The sequence below is a fragment of the Bemisia tabaci genome, chromosome 10 (genome assembly GCF_918797505.1).
Source record: "Bemisia tabaci chromosome 10, PGI_BMITA_v3".
NCBI lineage: Eukaryota > Metazoa > Arthropoda > Insecta > Hemiptera > Aleyrodidae > Bemisia > Bemisia tabaci.
In genome coordinates, this window is record NC_092802.1 from 19,243,062 (window position 1) to 19,266,586 (window position 23,525).

At 41.8% G+C, this 23,525-nt stretch overlaps 1 protein-coding gene across 2 annotated transcripts in view; it reads left to right on the forward strand.

Annotated features, from left to right (window-relative positions):
- Positions 1–23,525, forward strand: part of LOC109033369 (uncharacterized) — a 358,654-nt gene that overhangs the window by 117,864 nt on the left and 217,265 nt on the right. For both annotated transcript variants that reach the window (XM_072305106.1, XM_072305107.1), the window contains exons 8-11: positions 6,159–6,547; positions 6,795–7,178; positions 7,544–7,991; positions 9,061–9,427. In XM_072305106.1, the coding sequence (XP_072161207.1) occupies positions 6,159–6,547; positions 6,795–7,178; positions 7,544–7,991; positions 9,061–9,427 (1,588 nt within the window). The remainder of the gene's footprint in view (positions 1–6,158; positions 6,548–6,794; positions 7,179–7,543; positions 7,992–9,060; positions 9,428–23,525) is intronic.

A 23,525-nucleotide genomic window follows, 5' to 3' on the forward strand; every position in this document is an offset into this window, starting at 1 on the left:
TAATCCTAATTTTAATTATTATGACTATAGTTGAAACTGAAAATAAAAAAGTAACTAAAAAAAATAATAAAATCAAGCAAATAGTAAGATATATGTGATTTATAAAAAAGTTGAACTTACTGAAGAAAAAATATGTATAAAACACATAGTAATGATTATAAAAACAACAGAAAAGGGAATAGTATTAAAAGAGATAAAAGCTATTATAAAAAAATGTCCTTAAAATTTTCAGGGACTTCAGGTGAAATTGCGAACAATATTCTGCGAAAAATTGAGAGGGAAATATTCATAAGTTTACCAGGAAATTCGTGTTTTATCAAAAGAAAATTTGGCAACGCCTGAAGACTCATACGGCGTTTTTCCTTAGCAAGGCGGCATTCACGTCTCTGAAATCCGAGAAGCATTGCTCGCAGTCTATTCTCCCGCTTTCATAAAATTAATGACCACTTTTTAAACGCTCGTAATTTGATTATAACTTACCCGTAATCTTTATTCAAGCGGGTTCTTCCTTAGGAAGGCTTAATCGTTGTTTCTTGCTATACGAAAGAACGCAACTACGTTTCAATTTTGCAAAATTTTCTTTCGCAAATTGTATTATTACAAGAGTTCCAACCGAAAATTTCTCTAATTTGTCATCTGATTGCTGGCAAAGGCCGGAACATCGAAAAACGTAACATCCTGAAACTTTTTGTGACCTAACTGTAGAGAATGGAGGCTGTGCATACACAATTAAAAGCCAGAAAGCTGATTATTTAGTTTCCCAATCAAACAAACTTAAACATGAAAGGAAATGAGACAGCGTTGATGTGTGGCTGATTTTGGTTAAATCCGTCCTGTTACCCGCAATATTTTACTTGGAGTATATAGGTCAAAATGTGCCACTATGACCGAACTTAAATGGCCAGCGCGAACTACGCATTAGCGCCTACAAGACTGCAGGAATACTTCAAGCATTGCGCGTACACGCGCAATGCGTGAAGTATCACCGTAGTCTTGTGTCAAGTTTTATGCGCAATGCGTGAAGTATCCTTGCAGTCTCGTAGGCGCCAGTACGCGATCCGCGCCGGCCGCGCCGTGTTTCGGTCTAATCTTAAAACCCACGGAGTCCGCGTTTTGCAACTCATGATTTCGGAATGTCTGCACCTTTTGTATGGATTATCGTCGTTTTAATGAGTCACTAAACCATGAACGAATTTTGAGTTGCTAAAATTTTTCCGAAAGTAAACGTCGCGTAGAACACGATGTGCACATCATAGACGCAAAAAGGTAATTTAAAACCGAGAAATAAACCGTTGAAATTGCTCAACTTTTCCGCAAATTTAAAATGCCCCTGTTTCATGTTGAACTGAATAATGTCACCCGGCACTAATCAGAAGCAAGCAAAGGTTTTTTCGACTTCCTTCGAATGTCTCTCTAGTATTCATAAATGAAAACTAGAGTCGAATCTCATTCATGCTTTCTGTAGTTAACAAGCAACAATTCCACACTGAAACACGTTTTATTTCAACCAAAATCAGTGGAAATTAAGAGGAAATAGCGATTTGACTGTCGCAGTACATCATCTCCGTCATTTTTCTACACTGGAAAAAAATGGCTTCAATCTAAACCGGACTCTTGAAAACATTGACAAGAAGAAATACTCTCGATTCAATCGGATTTTCGCTTGAATCAGAAGGAAATCCGCCTAAATCAAGAGGCTTTGCTCTCGATTTAAGAAAAAAATCCGATTGAATCATTAGTATTTTTTCTTTTCAGGGTTTTCAAGAGTTTGGACTCTAGATCCAAGCGAATTTTTTTTTCCAGTGTACCATTCCGGTGCGTTTGAAATCCCTCCAAGTTTTTGAACTTTTTAAAGGAGCGGGTTTGTCCAGGAAACACGAACGTTCGGCATTAAAATCCAATCAGTGGCGTAGCGTGCTTTGCGATACATCGATTGTTATGCCATATAAACCTGTGGAAAAGGATCGATAAACAGGGTGTTCGCAGCGAACACCTTAATAATCGATTCTTCTTCTAATCGATTCTTCACCGTGAGTTAAAATGGCATAACAATCGATACATCGCAATTCACGCCACGCCACTGATTGGATTTTAATGCTGAACGTTCGTCTTTCCTGGACAAACCGGCACCTTTTAAAATTTCAAAAACTTGAAGGAATTTCAAACGCACCGGAATGGTACACTGGAAAAAAAAAATTCGCTTGGATCTAGAGTCCAAACTCTTGAAAACACTGAAAAGAAAATTGACTCCTGATTCAATCGGATTTTTTTGCTAGATCGAGAGCCAAGCCTCTTGATTCAGGTTCAGGATGAGCCAAGCCTCCTCTCACGAATCCAAAAACTCGCCACCGAGTCCAATGCGGAAAGTTTGAGGACAAACAAAGCCTTTCATTTTTCGGCGTCTTGAATGAAAACCTCCGCGAGAAATAGATATCATGCCGGATGAAAATGAGGCAGCGTCGCGAGCCATTCAAAGCAAACATTTGTCCCCGGCGCCAAATTACCCCAATTCACGCCTTAATTGCCCCCTCTCGGGGCGGGATTGTTCCTCTATCCGTGTCATTTGCCTTCCGACAATCTGTTGGTGGGGATCTGTGGTTGTGGGTGGATATCATCGGGTCCCTCGAGCTTTTTTCAAAAGTAAATACACCCGAGTTTCACCGCATACGGCTTTATATTTGTTTTAACTGTCTTAGCGGATCCACCGGGGCTCCGTCTTGTCTAATATGCAGATGCCTACTCCGCCGTGCTAAGGAAAAACGCCGTATGAACATTCGAGAGTTGCCAAATTCCCTCCAATAAAATGTGTATTTAAAAGGAAATTAATGAATATTTTTCCCTGAAATCTTCAGGAACTTTAGGTGAAATTGCGAACAAAATAATCTGAAGAATTGGAAGAGAAATTATCATAACTTTTCTCGAAAATTTGCGTTTAATCAAAGGAAATTTGGCAATGCTTAAAGGTTCATTCGGCGTTTTTCCTTAGCACGGCAGTACTGGGGCCTTTTTAGTCCTTAAAATTTGAAGTGGTGTAAGATCAGTGTCACAAATTTCTACCAATGCAAGCTCCGGCTCAGTTTAGAAGTCTTATTGCGTGATGAGTGTGGCATTGAGTGTCTCTGGAAGTTCCAACTCTTTCTAGTATTGGCTCTAGAATGATGAATTGCAGTGGCGTGGCGTGGCGTGAATTGCAATATATCGATTGTTATGCCATTTAAACCTATGGTGAAGAATCGATTATTAAGGTTTTCGCTGCGAACACCCTGTTCATCGATCCTTTTCCATGGGTTTAAATGACGGATCAATCGATATATCGCAAAGCTTGCCACGCAGGCCACGCCACTGATGATTTGGATAAAAAAAAATATCTACGGTGAAATTACGAGACCAGGACCACGTATCTCGTTCGCGGTGTTTGAGCATCTCTGCTCCCATTTTAATTTTTCGAAGAAGAACAAATCAGTATAGTTTCTTGAAATTTGTATAGAGTTTTCTTCGCACAGAGAGGAAAAAATACGATAATTTTCAAGAACTTTTCCATTTAAAAATAAAGCATGACCGGAAGTCTACAACGTCGCTACGTGGTCGATAAATTCTTTTATTTTGAAATTTCCTCTTTATGCCCATCAATTTTCCCATCAATTCAAGAACCCCGCATCAAGTTTGTGGAGCACCTTTGATAATAGTTGAGAAAATCTGGCATGATCCGTACACCAAAGACTCCCAGTCTTTTTATAATCATAAATCTCAACGTTTCCTGGTTTAGTAAGTATACGTACATAAACCGACAGAAAATTATTTACCTCAGAGCCAATATGAGAACAAATTGTTGGCATAAAACTTTCAGAATTCAGAGAGGTAACAAAAAGTAAGCCGCAGTGAGAAGAATGAATATGGATTACTTCCATTCTAAACCGAAAGTAATTTGGACGTATTTATGCTAAAAGAAACTATGTTCCACGAAAATCTTATGCACATACTTCCTTTCAGCATAAATACGTCCATTTGGTCGTAGAAATCAATGCTACCATAAACTATCAATTTTAAAAGTCCATGCTGCGTGTTTTGGAAAAACACCCGATGAAGAATTTCATGCTGCAAATGCAAAATGTCAACACTTTAATTTTAGCGCTGAAAAGTTATTTTGAACTAAAAAGAGAGAGTGCGGACATGCACAAATATGGAGCTGTTAGGGCTCAAAAAGGGCAACCAACCTTCAAACAATAAAAATTCCGATGCAAATCTTCTGATTCGCGGAAGGTGCCACAGACAAGTATGCGCCCGCCTTCAATTGGACGGGTATACGATACCACCATCACGGCGTGCGTATAGTGATATCGTCATTTCCCGTAAGATTAGAGAAGGACCTTGAAGGCGCTTTGAATGCTCAATCGTTCATCGATTTGTATCAATGCTTAAACTTGGAAATCACGTTATTCAATTGAGCTGTTTCAAAATTCTCGCCTGTATTTCATCTTTTGCAAAGAAAAACGAATTAACTTATCATTAAGACGTATTTTGTTTGCCGCAACAATTGTTTCCTGCTGCCGATTTTGTGTTATTTGCGTCACTTTTTCACAACCAATGAGAGCAAAGCAGCTAGAAGTGAGGTTAGAAACCTCGTAACAATTCTGCAACCTGCTCCGGAGCACGTTCCAAGTGTTTCGCATCAAAATGTTACGACAGCGTTGCCATGTTGTGCAAAAAAAATCCAATTAAATAAGCCACGCCCCCTCATTTCCGGTAACACTCAAACAAAATACGAATGTTACACACTGATGCAAAACAGTTTCGATTGTTACGCCAAACAAAATACGTCTTTAGATTTGTTGTTGTCTCAAACCAGTACACGCGACTTCTATGATTTTTCAACTTCTACATATATAAAAATCAAGCTCTGCCTTTTTGAAACCTGCAAATTTTTTTTTCGTATTTTTAAATTTTTGTGGCGGTAAACCTTCGTAATCCCTTGCAATGTATCAATTTTCAAAGTTGCACGGTTTAATTCTACTCCAGTTCCATTGTATTGTCCTTTTTATGACGCTTTATCCAGGATCTTCTTAAACTTCCCTTAATCACAGAATAGACCATACAAAGCCTCGGGCATCTTGAGGAAAGGATATGTTTTAAGGAACACTATGCAGTCGTGCTCAGGGAGCACCCTGTATGAACATTCGAGAGTCGCCAAATTTCCTCCAGTAAAATGTTTATCTTTGAGAAGATCTATGAATATTTTTTCTTCAAATTTTCAGATGATATGGATCTAATTATGAAGAAAATTCTCTTCTATTTTCCATATTTACCTCCATGAAAAACGAGTGGTGAGTACCCACGTCGCGATCAGAGGAATATAATTCATTTGCCCATGCAGTCTCTCCATCGTTTTCTGCGCTACATGCACAGCAAACTGTACTAAAATCAACGCATTTGTGTTGGTCAGTGTTTTACTTCCTATATTAACCAAAAGTAACATACATACATGAAGCCACTTCTACAGCGCAGCCTCGCGCTCTGCGACGCCAAATCGCCATTGCCCCCTATCCTCCCCCAGACCATCAGGCAATTGGCACCTCCTAATATCCTCCTACACTCCCTGTCCCCAACCTTTCACAGGACGTCCACGCCGTCGCCTTCCGGGAGGAACCCAACCAAAAACTTGCTTGGGCAACCGATCGTCTGCCATCCTTCGCACATGTCCATACCAGACCAACTGCTTGGACCTGATATCGTGCACGATGTCATTCTCCACATTCATTATCTCGCGCACTTTTACATTGCGGATACGCTCTCTTCTTGAGATGCCAGCAGACCTCCGCCAAAAGTCCATCTCAGTTGCCCTAAGCATGTCTCCAGTCCTTTGAAGAAACAGTCCTTTGCAGAAAAGGACTGAAGACATTTTCCACACTTACTTCCATAAAAAAACAAGTGGTGTATATTCAACGTCGCGATCAGAGGAATGCATTGGAGCCCATGCAGTCTCTCCATCGTTTTCTGCGCTAAATTCACCGCAAACTGTACTAAAATCAACGCAAAATTTGTGTTGGTTTGTGTTTAACTTCCTTTATTAACCAAAAGTAACATACGAGCATATTTTTATTAGTGCACATGCACAAGTATCTGAAAAATTCCTCTAAAAGCTAACCTCCCTTGTGTTTCAGATTGGAGCCGGCGGCCCGCGAGGACGTCTCCGGCTCGCGGAGTTCCCTAAGTTCGAGCTCGGTGCAGGAGGCCCCGGTGATCTTCAGCAATGCGCTCCACGTGGCCGTGGAGCACGGCGCGGTGGAGGTGGTGCGGCTCCTGCTCAAGTACGGCCTCGAGCCGAACCAGGGCGGGTGCCTCGTCGAGACTCCGCCCAGTCGCCGCTCCTCCTCCAACGCCTCCGCCCTCTCGCCCGAGCCCGGCGCCACCTCCTCCCGCCCGGCCACGCCCCGCCCGAGGCACCGCCCCTCGCGCCGACGCCACGCCCCCGAGAAGAGACCCGCCGACTCGCCCGCCCACGGGGGCCTCGAGTCCAACCAAGGCTCGCTCAGGCACAGCAAGAAGAAAAGTAAGCCTTGTATTTCCTACAACGAGCTTTAATTTTATTATTAATTAAATCAAAAAAAGTATGAAAAAATCGCAAACTCAGCTCTTTTTAAACACTCTTACAGTAAACTTTTCTTTGCAATTTCTCCAATATATTTGCTCTCATGATTAATATTATATTACAGAAGAAGCAATAATATTTTTTGTGCGAATTATCCATTATCGTCTCTCTCATCATTATTATTATATCCATCATTTTTCTTTTTCAGGCGGGACGCCAGGAACTCCGGAGCGCACCCCGGAGAGGCGGAACAAGCTAAGGACGCACCCAATCGCGAAGAAGCTCTACAGCAACGTCCTGCGCAAGTATGACGGCTCGCCCTCGAGCTCCAGCGAAACCATGTCCATACGTCACGACGAGGCGGATCCGCCCCCCTGTGCCAGCCCCGACCTGAGCGTATCCCTCTCCGTCCCGACCACGCCCTACTCGCAGCATCGCAAGGCGGACCCAGCCCCCGCCCCCACCCCCACCCCTGTGCCTCCCGCGTCAACGCCCCTCGCCCTGCCCACGGCTCCGCCCTCCGCCCACACTGTAAATATTGTCAAGTATGCGGAGGAGGCATCGCGGCAGGAAGGCAAACAGCCCGTCAAACGTAAGTCCACATATAGTTTCCCATTTTAATCTCCTGCACAGGAAATCGAATTCCGGTAAATCCCCCCCCCCCCCCAACAGCTCTTTACGATGAGTGACCTTCTCAATTATTTCAGCCCTTTTTATTTTATTAATTTTTTTGAATTTAGGCCCTGTGAACCTAATCTAACCTAACCTAACCTGACCTAACTTAATCCAACCCAACCTAATCTAACCTAACCCAACCCAACCTAACCTAACCCAACTGTGCATTAAGTGGGGGTCTCTCTCCACCCCCTATCTTTTTTGTTCATTTCTTAATAAATCTTTCTGAAATTCAAAAGAAAAAGTCCTTTCGGCTGACTCCATCTCCGACTTCTGTTGCAGAGAACCAGCTGTCGAGCCCGACAACTTCCTCGAAATCGACGAAAGTCGCGGACCAAAAACCGGGCGACAAGGGCTCCCTGACGCGGCGGACGCTGAAGATCCTGCCGCGGCAGCGGTTCTTCTCGCTGGAGCGGAACACCAACTACATCAACAAGGACCGGCCCGGGAGCGGGAGCGGTTCGCCGGGCGCCTTCAAGCGCTCCCCGTTCCGCTCCAAGTCGGACCGGAGCTCCACGTACAACTCGCCGACGCTCGCGCCGCGGACCCCCGAGCGGAACATCATCTCCGAGCTCCGCCGCAGCTCCGAGATCTTCCGCAGCATCCTCATGAACCTCTCGACCAAGGAGCCCGAATCCCACGCTGATCGGGATTCCCGCAGCTCCAAGTCGTCCCTGTCCGAGCCCAGCGTCAACATCACCGAGCTCTTGGAGTCGCACGAACAGAAGAGGTCAGTATTTTTCTCGAGATTTTTTAGATTTGATAGCAATAAACCAACGAGCGGGTTGATTGTTGAAAATGATAGACAAAGCTATAGACAAAAAAGATCTAGGGAGTATGAAGCGATCCTATTGGCTGATATGGGTACTTGTTATAGACTATGGGAGAAAGTGATAGACTTAACTAGCATCCTCATAAACCTCTCGACCTGAGCCCAGTGCCATAACACCGAGCTCTTGGAGTCGCACGAGTCCTGTCTCGTGTGTCTCGTGAGTCTCGTGTGTTTCGTGTGACTCGTGTGATTACGTTTCATTTAGCCACAGCTCATTTAGCCACGTGGCAAAATGCAACAAAAAATGTTGCATCTTGCCACAGATTTTAGGTGCTATGTGGCTAAACGAAACAAGAAAAATTAGTGTGGCAAACGTTGCAAAGTGCAACAAATTATGTTGCAGTTAGCGACATGGCCAAATGATAAAACCAGGTATCTGCATTGCAGCGTTACCGGACCTAATCGAAACGAACTTGACCTAACCTAACCTAACCTAACCTAACCTAACCTCTCCTATCCTAACCTAACCTAACCTAACCTAACCTAACCTTACCTAACCTAACCTAACCTAACCTAACCTAACCTTACCTAATGACCTAATCTAAGAAAGGAGAGCTGGATGCATGTAGTCAATAATTCCTTCGGATATTTTCCTATTAGTAGATTTTCATGTATTTCAGCGTAAAGTAGAATCAGTATTGCATTGGTCACTAGTGGAGGATGGTAAAATTATTTTAAAAAAAAAAAATTGTTTTCAATCAAAGACTGTGGCTAACTGCAACAATTTTTGTTGCATTTAGCCACACTAATTTTTCTTGTTTCATTTAGCCACACAGCACCCAGAGTTTGTGGCAATTTGCAACAATTTTTGTTGCAGTTCACCACGTGGCTAAATGAGCCGTGGCTAAATAAACAGATACCGTCTCGAGTGTCTCGTGTGTCTTGTGTCTTTCGTGTATTTCATGTGTTTCATGTGTTTTATGTGTTTCATGTGTCTCATGTGTTCAATATGTTTCATGTGTTTCAGGTTGACAACGTACCAGAAAGAGCGGGCGAAATCTTCAGCCTCCTCCTCGCCGTCGACCTCTCGGTCCTCCTCCTGTTCGCTGACGACCTCCTACTCCTCCAACACCCACCTCTCGGCCGGCCACTCCCGCTCCGACTCGGACATCCTCCCCTTCCCGCCGGAGGGCTCCCCCCTCGGGGGAGCGACCCCCGCCGAGCCCTTCCTCAAGCTCAACTCGGCCCTGCCGGCGGACAAAGTGGCCCACATGGCCGAGCTCTACACCCGCCAGTACCTCTTCACCCTCCCCGCCTTATTCCTCGCCGTCGTCAAGGGCAACGCCACGCTCGTCTACCTCCTCCTCAAGTACGGCGCATCCGTCAATTTTCAGGTAGGTCCGCTTCTCTCACGCTCCTCTGTGCTTGCTTTGAAGTAGACGCATTTAGTGTGACGTCGCATCTCGGAAAAGTTTCAATATCTCGAAAGTCGAAACGTGCCCCAACAAACGACCATAACCTCTAAAGTGAATAATTAGAAGAGATTACTCGGCACGGTGTCTACAAGTTCGGAACATCCGGAAAGTCCGGAAATAGTACTGATTTTTTAAGGGCGGTCCGAGAGTACTGAAAAAGTGCGGGAATTCCTCAAGAAGGTCCGGAATTTTTTTATTTCTCGTCATTTTTGTCGCAATTTGAACGAGAAATTTAAATTTTTGAAATTTTTCGAATTTCGTTAATTGGAGGCACTGAAAAAGTCCTGAATTTTTTTTTTGTTGAGAAGGTGCTGAATTTCTTCAAAGAGCACTGAAAAAGTACTGTAAAAGTTCTGATTTTTGGCCAGGCTGTTTTAATAGACACCCTGCTCGGGAATCCGCGGGAAACAGGCAGGAGGCAGGGGAAACCATGTGAACTGGGTTTGCGTGCAACCTAGCTCCTTTCGGCATAAAAACGTACATTTGGCTGATGCGTCCTCCACAGGCCCAAAAATTGCACGCAATGGTCATTCCTACTTAATTTAACCGAACTCGGTCAGTTGTCGGTCAATGGAAAATTTGATTTGTGTATGGTATTAAGTATTCAAGAAGAACTTAATAGAAAATCGGTCAGAATCTCCTCTTTGTGAACTCTACAGCCATCAGTATGAATCTTCAAGAAAATACGTTAGTAGATGATTTCCCGGAATTTTAACAGTGTAGTTAGCCACCAGTGATCATGCTTGCCGAAAGAAAGATGTGAGGAACGTACATTTACAAATAATCTCACAAACTAACATCAATATTCCTCGTGCATGATGTCAGTTGTATTTAAGAATTTAATTTCCGCACACTCAGAAAAAGACTTTTGCTGGGAAATATTGCAACTGTGCTAATTTTACACGCTTGTTACTTTACGACTGGAACTATAACTGAAGTTGCGACGGTCCGTAAGTTTAGCACACTTGTGCCAATTTTTTTATCGCTTTGGCGGATTAATTTGTAGGCTGGTTTCGAATAAAATGTTTTACGCGGTGTCGTAAACCCAAGAATGTTTTGAAATGTACAATGAAATAAACTTTAAGAGTGCTCGTGTCAGCTTGGATTCTAAGTCCATAAGAATAAGCTGTGCCAACGTGCTGGATTGTGAAAGTTCATCAAAGTTCTAAGTTGTATGAAGGTCAACCCCTGGTGGATGCCGGAAGTTGGCAACATTGCTTTTGTCCCCCCTTTAAATCTATGAAAATGAATCGATTTTTGGAGAGGCCAGTCGTTCCGTCAAGAATCGATTATTCAATACAGGTGTAAATTTAAGGATGCCAGTGTTGCTAACGTGCTGGATTCACCTCTGGGTCAACTTCCTTCAGTCATCAGCTTTCAACAACTTCCAAGAAAATTAAAAACAAAAATACGCCTTTAGGTCTTTTTTGGGGACAGGTTAATTAGTACATCGTACGTGCTTTTTATAGACCAAAAAGTGTTATATTCATAGCTTAAAAACTGGCGAAAACCTCAGGTCAGGCAAATTTACAGGTAACCATTCCTCTAGCAGAATTGCCTTAGAATTCACGGTGCGTGAAATACAGCGGGACGGAATGGTAAACTCTACCTGTCTTTTTTCTCGCTGTAGAATGATTTGTGCTTGGGAATTCTCAAGAAACGACTTAAAATCCATAAAACATCAATTGATTGATAAACTATTGAATCCTTCTCCTAGGTGCTGAAGATTCCCTTTAAAAAACTTTGTTCGCGATTTAATCTAAAATATCTGAAAATGTTAAGGAAAACTGCCCAAAACTTTCCTTAAAAGTACATATTTTATTCGAGGAAACTTGAAAACTCTCGAAATTTCATACGTTGTTCTTCCTCACCACGGTAGAGCACGTGCGAGTAGGGGAATCGTGCGCCATGAGAACGATTCACCAGGAGAACAGAAAAGCGGATATTTTTATGAGAGTTTGACATTTCCTGAAAGGTTTATTCTCGGAAGCCATCGACATGCGGGATTTTGACTCGCAGGCCTTTCCGAGAAAAATGGCAGTGGCGTGGCGTGCTTCGCGATATATCGATTGTTAAGCCAATTAAACATATGATAAAGAATCGATTATTATGGTGCTCGCTGCGAACACCCTGTTTATCGATCCTTTTCCATAGGTTTAAATGGCATAACAATCGATGTATCGCCAAGCACGCCACGCCACTGAAAAATGGAGCGAGGCAGGTACACTGTATGACACAACCATTGTGCACTTCCGTATTTACAGCGGCGGGCGGTATTAATGCAACGTGCTGAATACGTAGCTTACGGGATTATTTTAGATTTTCCCGGAATTTTCACGCGACCCTGTTTCGAGAGCTCTTCCATGATGCTACGTTGTCGTCGGAGTTTCTTGTCAATTATTTAAACGTCGAGGGAGTATCAAATGGACGTAATCTGCCAAACGGAACTGCGTGCATCATGACGTGAGCCCTGTTATGCGTGTACTCTTAAGGGTCTCGGGACTCATGTCTTAATGCACATAGTCCCGTTTGACAGAAATACGTTCAAATGAAACTTGTGCTCTCTGGAAAAAATAAAAACAAGCAGTGAACTCCAACACAATGTGTTGATAAGGCGCGTCATTAACTCGCACATATCAACCCCTTTAGTTTTCATTTACAGAGATTTCAAAAAAGGCAAGCAGCACAACAAGAGAATTCACGATCCAACACTGCAAGGTCAACGACGCACCTTGACGAGACCGTGTATTGTGAATCTAGAAAGCTATTCGAACAAATTTAAGTTTTTTGATCCGCCTCAAGCAAAATCTTATCAGATTCTTGAGGAAAAGTGCTACGGAAAAATTTAAGCGAAGAAAGGAAAAATTCTGTCGAATTCCTAGAAGATAAAGTCGATTTAAAGGTATTTTGGGGCTAAAATACCCAAATCACCGGTATTATAAATCCCGTTATATTATTGAAAAGAAATTGACTCGATATAAATGCAATTGTATTAAATATGTCTTGATTTTGTTATTTTAAACGTCTTTTCATGCAAAGAAGCTCAACCATGTCCATGCTTTATTCATTCATGAATTGAAAGTAAGCAATCCACATCCCGAAAATCTACCGATTTGCCGTAAAAAATCGCAGAAACTTGATATACCAGGTCGATGTACCCACTCTTTGAATTTACCAATCAATTTAGTGAGTGCACGTAGGTATGTGAAAGTCAAAATGCTATAGTCATTTTGGGTGCATTCATTTTTCATGAAACAATTGTAAGTAATTTCAATCCCGAAAAACCATAAATTTTCCGTATAAAATCGAAAAAATCAAAATATGTCGACTCCCTGACGTGAAAATTGAATTCTACGTGTGAAAATACTTATGTATCGATATGCTGAACAGAATGCCCGCCTCTCCTCGTAATGTACAAACCGTTCCTATACTCATCTTAAAATTGTTCTCAGAGCTTTGTGTTATTATCAGCTTCCATTTAAACCCCGGTTTGATGGCCGAATCGGCTGCCCAAAAAGCAAGCCATTTTTGAAGGGCTCTATGAGAAATTCGTGATATTATCAGCTCTCAGGAAATCACCTCATGGGTAAAATTGCTGATATAAATCGAGTGCTTAAAATAATCGTATTCAAGAAACTAAGGCATTAAACTATGGAGTCAATTTCGTTTTAATAATATAACGGGATTTACTTGTCTTCAGGTCAAAACTCATACAAGGAAGCCCCTTGCAAGAGGCTAATTTTTTGTAATTTCACTCAATTTTTTCTCCTTTTTATAATTGAATTGCTTGTCACATTCTGAGGTCAATCATATTAAATTGTAATTTATACATTTCCTTTTTCCCCCCTTCATTTTATTTTTTGTTTGGAGAAGTTTTGTTGATTTCTTCGGATTTCGAATACTGTAACTTCTCTTCTATTTGGCCGATTTTTATGAATGAGACCTCTTTTAATTCGTGTTTTAACGGAGAGTAAGGAAAAAATTGCTAAAAACTCGCGAAACAATTTTTTTTGAAAATTGGACGAATCCTAGCGTGACGGTGAAATGGTTAATGAAGCGTAAGTAATTTGGCGAGGGGCTGAGGATCCCGGCATCGCTTGGCAACCGTCATTAGCTATTGTTCGTCGAGACGCCGACGCAGTGAGCAGGAGCGTGGGAAAGAGAGGGGTAAGTGGATTCCTGTATGAGCCACGTTTAGCTAATGGTCTATTGAGTCTCGAGGCTCATCACAGATTGCACTTACACAGATTGCACTATCAGAGCACGGGTACCAACTTTTGGAAATTATAACCGAGGTTACAGATCTGTCAAAGCAACGTTTTGAACAAAACGGAGGAGTTAAATTCTCATTTCGAGAGTGCCGACCTGCTCAGCCATCCTCGAATCAATTCGCTTGATTCTGCTTATATATGCATAATTTAAATCAGCGCGTCGCATTCTTAGGCTTTTTTTGAAAAAACCAAGTAACGTAGACTCTTGGTATTCACTGCACATAAACTAATGAGCCCCAGAATGAGAAACAACTTTAAATCATAATTATTGATGGATAAATAAACTTTTTACACGCTTTGGAAAATCTCAGAAGTTCGCGGTAGTCACTTTTCGGTAAGGAACTAAGGGACTCGGTTATTGTATCGAGCAGGGTTCGAAACGATCGCAAAGGCGGTATACTACGTATACGCGCCAATAAAGTCGACAAAACGCAGTCTCTGTGAGAGCGGGCGGTTAACGATGCACCGATTACAACTGTGTCAATTTTACGAGAACAAGACTCATCCGCTGGCTTTTTGTCTCTAATCAATTCACGAGCTTATGAAAAAACGTTGGGACCGCAATACTGGCGCATTACGTGATTAAAAGGCTTATATTTGTCGGGACTTTTTTATCAGCCGTTGTTCACCATGTAAAATTGTATGAATCACATGATGATTCCCCTGGTTTTATTTGAAATCCATTTCCAGAGCTTGGAAAGTTGAGAGCGTAATGATGTAGCATTACGTCTGAATTAGAGATTTCTCATCTGAAGTAAATGAAAATACAAAATGACTCGAAATGTAGTTGTATTTGCATATCGCGGCGAGAACTTTACTCGAATGCACTACTACGACGCATCCTCCAAAAAATGACACAAATCGTCCTAAACATCGGAATTTGCAAATTTTCAGCGGCGGCGCGGTATAACCAGGAATAAAAAAAACTGAAGCGTTGCTTGGTTTTTCGTATGTTTTCATCGGTTCAACATGACTTGTAAAATTAGTCGTATAAAATACGCCTTTTAATGATCTAACCATAGCTCCCTCTCTCTTACTATTTTGGGAAAAAAGTCCCCGATTTTCTTGAAAAAACACCCCTAAAAGTCCTCGATTTTGGTTTTTTAAAACTGGCATACACCCTGATATACGGCGTTTTCCCTTACAATGGCAGTACAGTGCACTGCAAAAAAAACACATTGGATCTAGAGTCCAGACTCTTGAAAACATCGACAAGAAAAACTACTCTTGATTTGATCAGATTTAAGCTTAAAGCAAGAACCAAGCCTCTTAATTTGAGCGGATTTCCTTTTGATTTAAGCTTAAATCTGATTGAATCAAGAGTATCCTTTTTCTTGTCAATGTTTTCAAGAGTCTGGACTCTAGATCCAATGTGGTTTTTTTTTTCCAGTGAACGCTCTGACTATAGCTCCCTCTCTCTTACTATTTCGGGAAAAAAGTCCCCGATTTTCTTGAAAAAACGCCCATAAAAGTCCCCCAAAAGTCCCCAATTTTAGTTTTTTTTAGAACTGGCAGACACCTTGATACGGTGTTCTTCCTTAGGACAGCAGTACAGTCCTGGCAACAATGAAATGCTCTTGGCTCCTTTCTGCAAAATGTAATCCAAGGAACTCTACCTAGAGGCGGCTCGCGGAAGCTCTGAAATGATTCGACCTAAATGCCCGGCCCGAAATGCCCGTCTCGGAGAGGTCACTATCTCCGCTGACCGCAACAATGAAGCAAGATCTCATAAGTCATATCATCCCGGTCGAGAGCTCATAAATGTTGACTAACCGCACCGTAACCCCGCCGCGAGACGCCCGCGCGCTCCGTCTGAGCGCTGCAACGGCCGTAAAACCTTGCAGGCCAAACTCATTTAGATAAAACTCCCCCGCAACCCGCGCGGCTCACTGAATAAAACAGCGCCCGGAGACATATGCAACGTGCCGGCAATTGCTACCCATCCTCGGCGGATCGCCGGACAGGTGTCGAATTCGGCGCGTTGATCCGCGAGGGACGGCCGGAGACTTGGCAGCGCTGCGTGTCTCTAAAGGGTGTCGCCCGTGTTGGTTGGCTCGTTAAACGCCGGAAGTGACGTCACGTCGTAAAAGCCGCGAGTATTACGGCGTTGTCGAGTTTCCTCTCGGATTTGCGTGGCTTGCGGGATTACACTGGGAAAAAAACACATTGGATCTAGAGTCCAGACTCTTAAAAACATCGAAAAGAAAAAATACTCTTGATCCAATCAGATTTAAGCTTAAATCAAGAACCAAGCCTCTTGATTTGAGTGGATTTCCTTTTGATTTAAGCGTAAATCTGATTGAATCAAGAGTCGTTTTTCTTGTCAATGTTTTCAAGAGTCTGGACTCTAGATCCAATGTGTTTTTTTTTTCCAGTGTACTGCCGTGCCAGGGAAAAACGCCGTATGAACCACCGTCAGTCGCCAAATTTTCTTCAATCAAATGGACCGCGTTAATCAGAAAGGAACCAAGCCACATCAGCTATTGCCAAATATAATTTTGCAATTTAATTTTTGACATGTAAACGGTTGTGCGGATTTTTGTGCAAATTTCAGTGAATTTCCCCCATTGTGCGAAGCAAACACCTTGAACATTTCAAAGAAATCCGCATAAACGTTCTCTTGCAAAAAATTAAAGTTCCCACTTAAATTTGGCAACAGCGGAGGTGGCTTGGTTCCTTTCTGTTAAACGCGGTCCAAATACAAGTTTGCAGGAAGCTTGTGAATATTTTCCGTTTAATTTTTTAGACAATTTTCTTCGTAATTAGATCTGTATAATCGTAGAGAAAATATTCATAACCTTTCTCAAAATAAGCATTTTATCAAAGGAAATTTGGCAACTCTTGAATGTTCATACAGCTTTTTGCTTAAGCGCAGCAACATGGTCGTCTTTCAAACATTTCTTTGTCCCAAGAAGCCCGAGGCTCCGTAAGATTTCTTCTGTGATGAAGGAAAGCTTAAGAGGATCCAGAATATAGCATCATGAAAAAAACAACATGGAAGGGACCTGAGTAGAATTAAACTATACATCTTTGAAAATTGATCCTTTGTAAGGGATTACGAATATTTGCTTCCACAGAAAATTGAAAATACGAAAGAAGAAAATGCGCAGGTTTTAAAAAGCTTGAGCTTGGTTTGTATATACGTAGAAAATTGAAAATCATAGAAATTGCGTGTATTCCTTAAAGACAACAAGTCTAATGAAAAGGTAAATCATTTTCCTTGTAAAAGATGAAATATGGGCGAAAATTTTGAAACAGCTCAATTGAATAACGTGAATTCCAAGTTTAAACTTGATAAAAATCGATGAGCAATCGAGCACTCAAAGCGCCTTCAAAGTAGTGCTATAATCTTACGGGAATTGGTGATACAACTGTGCATACGTCGTGGTAGTATTATCGTATAATCAACCAATTGAAGGTGAACTATTGATCAGCGTTAATATCATGATTCATAAGAGACAGCTCAAGGGGGCGTTCTTATTGTGCACCATGTGGTGTTAATTTTTTTATATAAAATTGTAAAAATTAGATTCGTATTAAAAAATACCTCCGGCTACATAGTCTCACGAAAATCGACTAAATAGGAGCCGACTTAGCATTTTAGGCCACGGCCGCCATCTTGGATTTTAAAATTTTGAAAATCTGACCGAAAATTCGAGTTTCCCGTTGAAAAATTTCTCCGGATACCGAGTTTCACGAACATCAATCAAACAGGAGCCGACTTAGGCTCACCGTTGCGTTGCGAACGCAACGGAAGTTAAAACGCCTCCAATTGAATGCGTATGCAACACCGCACATCCATCGGGTACGAATAGTTGTATGCAGCGCCTTAGAAAAAGTCGCATCCTCACTTTACAGTGATGGCGCGTTGTTGAGCGGTTGGGCCTGCATATTTATGGTTGACTGACGTTGTTTCTCTACTTATTTTGGTTGGTTAAAAAGTTGAAACGTCAATGATCCTCTAAATTTTATGGTTCATTAACATTTGTCACGAAAAAAATCCGCACATTTAGGGTCACTGTTGCGTTGCGAGCGCAACGGAAGTTAAAACGCCTCCAATACGATTCGTATTAAAAAATATCTCCGGATGCCGAGTCTCACGAAAATCGAGTGAATAGGAACCGACTTAGCATTTTAGGCCACGGCCGCCATCTTGGATTTTGAAATTTTAAAATTTTGAAAATCTGATCAAAAATTTGAGTTTCCCGTTGAAAAATATCTCCGGATACCGAGTTTCACGAAAATTGAGCGAACAGGAGCAGACTTAGCATTTTAGGCCACGGCCGCCATCTTGGATTTTGAAATTTTGAAAATCTGACCGGAAATTTGAGTTTCCCGTTAAAAAATACATCCGGATACCGAGTTTCACGAAAATCGATCAAACAGGAGCCGACTTAGCATTTTAGGCCACGGCCGCCATCTTGGATTTTGAAATTTTGAAAATCTGACCAAAAATTCGAGTTTCCCGTTGAAAAATATCCTCGGATACCGAATTTCACGAACATCGATCAAACAGGAGCCGACTTAGGCTCACCGTTGCGTTGCGAACGCAACGGAAGTTAAAACGCCTCCAATTGAATGCGTATGCAACACCGCACATCCATCGAGTACGAATAGTTGTATGCAGCGCCTTAGAAGAAGTCGCATCCTCACGTTACAGTGAGAGCGCGTTGTTGAGCGGTGGAGCCTGCATATGTATGGTTGATTGACGTTGTTTCTCTACTTATTTTGGTTGGTTAAAAGGTGAAACGTTAATGATCCTCTAAATTTTAAAAAAATCTAGAGTATAGAGTAACGACGTTTTTGGTTTGGACTGACTTGACAGTATTGTTTTCTTACTTAATATTAATTCAACATAACTAAAATAACTTAATAAATTGTTTTATTTGTAATTATAATCTTCTCGAGGGGTAGATTTTCAAACTTCTCGTTGAGGAAATCATATGTTAAGTAACATTTGAAGAGCGCACAGGAAAAAAAAAACACATTGTATCTAGAGTCGCTTCAATTAAGAAGCTTGGTTCTTGATTTAAGCTAGATTCTGATGGAATCAAGATTATTTTTTCTTGTCGATGTTTTTAAGAGTTTGGACTGTAGATCCAATGGTTTTTTTTTTTTTTTTTTTTTTTTTTTTTTTTTTTTTTTTTCCAGTGCGAACAAGTAACGGCGGTTTTCAATTTGTATCTTGTCCAATGGTCTATCATTTTAGTTTCGTCCAAAAAAGCCATAATAACAGTTTGATTATGAATGGGCGGTAAAATCCCAAACTACCTGGCAGATTATTGAAATCGATGGACAAAGGAATTGACAAGGAAGTCGAAAGGAGGATTGAGCGATCCTCTCGGTTGAAACAGGTTGTTATTGTAAAGGGATAATGGTGGACCTACAGTGGGGTACCTCGTGAGATGCTGTTAGTCTGTTACTTTCCACCTTCGTCCATCGCAACTTGCAACCACCCGCTTCTACCAATACGACCGCTCCATTTTCTCTTTGTCTTCCTCATTGACCAAAGCATTTGTATATCAATTTCCATAATCAACCCGCGCGTATCTCGTTTGCAGTGTTTTAAAATATTCGCAACCATCTTATTGTTTCGAAAAAAAAAAAAAAAAATTCGCGCCACTCCTTGAAGTGTTCCCAGAATTTTCTTCACATGAAATCACGGGAATATTAAATAATTGACTTTTCCATTTTCAGCTTTCCATTTAAAAAATGAACAACGACAGGAAGTCTGCAACGTCGGAAACCAAGACACGTGGTTTGGTGGTTTCATCGTCACACAGTGAATCGAGTCAATAAGAGAGGTTGGACAAAATGTGGAAAATTTAAGCGCATTTCAAGCAAATTTCAAAGTTTACAAAAAGAGTTGTTACTTTTTGAAAAAATTGCCACATCAGTTAATGACTGCTTCTTTGCATTTATTTATGTGTGTGCTGCATCGCTCCACAGTGATTTATTTTTACAATTGTTACAACCCATTGTTTGCAAAGTACGTAATTGAATTTTCGCATAAATTTACTCATTTTTCCGGAAGCACGCTTATTTATAAACATTTTTGGCCATCTTGGTTTGATATTAGATTCTGATTATCGGCATTGACTTTTTTGTTTTAGAAGGTTGGCTGCTCTTTTAGGCCCTAAAAGCTCCTTATCTTGCCGTGTCCGTGCTCACTCTAAGCTAGAGTCCCTTTATACTGAGAGTTAAGACAACCCCCCCTTATGGAGTCACAAACGGGAATAAAGATTACACAAATTGAGAGTTTTTCGCAATCTTTGATCGGCTCATTCTCAAATTCCTTTCTCCGTTCCTTCTCTCATTCTGTTTGTTCCTTGCCGAACACGTTATCCCCCGGTCAATTCTAGATTATAATCTTTGCAATCGGTAAACATGTAATCTGTATTCCCGTTTGTAACACTTTGGAGGCCTAAAATAAGGGAACCAATCAGATTTGGATTCACATTGTCTTAACTCTCAGTATAAAGGGACCTAAAGCCTAAGGAGGTGCACTGCTGTCGTGCGATATAAATCGATGTGTAAACGAAACCTCACAGCGCCTTCAAAGTTCCACTCTAATCCTACGGGAAATGACGATACCACTATACGCACGTCGTGATGGTGTTATCGTATAACCGACCAATTGAAGGCGGACGCCAACTTGCCTGTCACGCCCTCCGCCGTGAGCCGCCTTCTCTGTTTCCCTTTGAATAATGTAGGAAACATTACTTTAATAGAGATTACCTCGATTTGAGCAATTTCACCGCCCCCGACGGTGGCGACGCGCCAGTTCGCGTTAAATCGCTTTCCGCGGGCGGTGAGGGGGGGGGGGTGAGATATTCGGGGCATTGAATCTCATTCTGAGGGGGCTCCTGGTCGTGGGTTTAAGACGACATTTGGACGTATTTCTATCAAACGAAACTATGTGTATTATGACATGAGCCCTGTTACTTACATATTCTTATGGTCTCAGGGCTCATGTCTTAATGCACTCAGTTCCATTTGGAGGAAATACGTCCATTTGGTGAGCTTGTGTGCAAGACGAACATATTTTACAGGCCGTGGTGCCGGCTTGGGATTAATCTTGAAGTTTTTACCAAGGGACCGTTCAAGTATTACGAAACGCACTTAGGAGGGATAGGGGGGTCGAGCTATCGTTACGGTGCGTTACAAGGGCGAGGGGTGGTCAAGCCCAGTGTTTCGTAACAAATCCGTGTATTCCGAGGCGGTGGCGGGGGGAGGGGGGGTTGGGACTTTGAAAAACCGTGGAAAAAGTTGAAAATTCCAGATTTCTAAAATTTGCCAGAAATAGTATAGTTGGATCGCATTTTGCAAAAAGGAACCAGCGTAATTACAGTGTTGTAAGAATGTAAACAACTAAAAACATCCCTCAGAACAGCAAAAATTGTTTGCTTCCAATAAAAAAATCGTTCCTTTTAAAGAAAAATATTGCGTGAATTCCATTACTGTACATATATTGAGTATTTTTTAAGAAGGAAGAAGAAGTTGCACGATTTTGAAAACACTGTAATCGCGCTGGTTCCTATTTGCTAAATGCGATCCAGTTCATATACTGTTCCTATACTTAACCAAAGCGTAGCGGTTCCACTCTGCAAAATGCAGTCAAAACGTCAATAGGATCGAGTTTTATAAAGATAAACCTCTTATTTTAGAAATGACATATCTGGTAGTGAGTGTCCTTAACCCAAAGGTGCTTCAGTACGTGTCCATTAATTTGGTTTCTCTCGACTACACTCGGTTCGAACGGGGCTCAACCTGGCAGCGGCAGCGCGCGTATGCGTTGGTCGGCGGATTTGTTGCTGATCCTTTCGCTCATTTTGACGTATTTATGCCAAAAGGAGCTATGTGCATTAAGACATGAGCCCTGAGACCCATAAGAATACATGCATAACAGAGCTCTCGTCATAACACACATAGTTCCGTTTGATAAAAATACGTTCATTCTTCGTTTCTTCTGTGAGTTTTTCCCCTATGCGCGGTGCTTTGGTTGCCATTAGAACTAAGCTTCGACCACATCAAACGTACACGGCGCATATAACAATTTCAGGCGAATTTATACACACGTTCGGGCGCGCGCGTCAACGGGTGCCTTTTAAGTTGATCTCCCGAAAAATTTGTGTAAAAAAGAAGGAATATAACCGCAAGAGCTTGTGTTAAACCCTAGTCCAGGGCGAGCAGCAGGCTGATTATTAAAATTAATAGACAAAACTATAAGTAAAGGAGCCGAGGGAAAATTGATTCTATTGGTTCAAACCGTCGGTCGGTATTGACATAAAGGGGGAAAATGATGGACTAGCTGCGTTAAGGAAAAAGGAGATATTCGCGTTTCGGGTATCTTGGGGTTCTTTGAATACGTAGGTCGGTAAGGGACGATTTTTATCATCGATTTTCTTGGAAATTTCTAGTTTGTGGAAATAAGTCATTCTATATACAGTGTTTGAAATTACATTGTGCGTTGATTGGAGCAAAAAATCGGACGTCATGGCCTGTTATTCATACTTAAAAGTTCGGATTTTGCTGGACTATCGATGCTATGTTGTACCAACCTACACTACGAGTTGAAAAATCCTCAAGATGCAGAACACCGTCTTTTTTTCTCTATGGACTAGCTGTGAAGGGTCTCTTGAGGGTTGCTGTTAGTTAGTCCATCGCTCACTTATTCCTTTGTCCATTGCAGACACTCGCTACCACCAACAGTTTTTCATTCAAATTTTGTGAAAGTTCGAACCTTTCCATTTCCATTTCTCACTTCCATTTTCCACTTCCCATTTCTGAGCACGATCATATTGTTTCAACTTAAGTGTTGATAAAAATCAATTTCCCTCCACAAAATTCTTCTGTCTTGACGAAGATTCATAAAAATCCTTTTTAAAACGAGTAGGTGGGGTGAAAAATGTTCATGGGAAAAGAGTGATGTAAAACCCTGCGAACCTGTTTCATCGAGAAGATTTTTCCTCTATCACCGAAGTTGGGTTCTCTTTTGCTGAACGTTGTCCGTTTGATAAGCGGTCAAGCGTTAAATTTGCAAAAAAAAAGCTGCCCCTTTGATAATGTTACCCCGAGCGTCATCTTTTTCAAACCAGCCGGCAGCCAGCTTTTGTCATCAATGGCCAACCGTCTGCCATGCATTTTGCTGAAGTATCAGCTTAATTTTAAATTTTAGACAGTTACTGCATAAAACTTTCGGTTACCTGTCTCTGATCTCACTCTCTTTGTCTCTGTAATTTTGAGCCACCCTGTAGCGCGTGATATTCGACGATCCAAAAACAACGCGACTAGCGTCGCCCGCTCTTTATATTCAAGAGCGCCCCCCCCCCCCCCCCGTCACCACAACCCCTCGTTACCCCCCTCGGGGCTAACCCCTCCACCCTCATGAAGCGTGTCAATCTTCTTGGAGTTTGTGTTGGCGCGCCGCGCCATCAAGAAACATGGTCTAAACGATCGTCGTCTGGGCGCGAGTTTGAGAATTTGTCACGAATACAAATGCACCGCGCGCTAGCCGATCTACCTTTCTCGAAATTGGACCCACTTGAATCAAAAAGAACTATCGCCATCGTTACTGGAGCTCTGAGATCCATGAATACATGTATAATATAACCTGCGTCAGAATCGAGATCCTTCTTTTTCATTTGATATATCCTAAAGGACTGCATTTTGCTAATCAATTGAAGGGTGGTTTCACGATAACTGGAATAGTTTTGTCGCCGTAATAGACAACACATTTTTCGGTC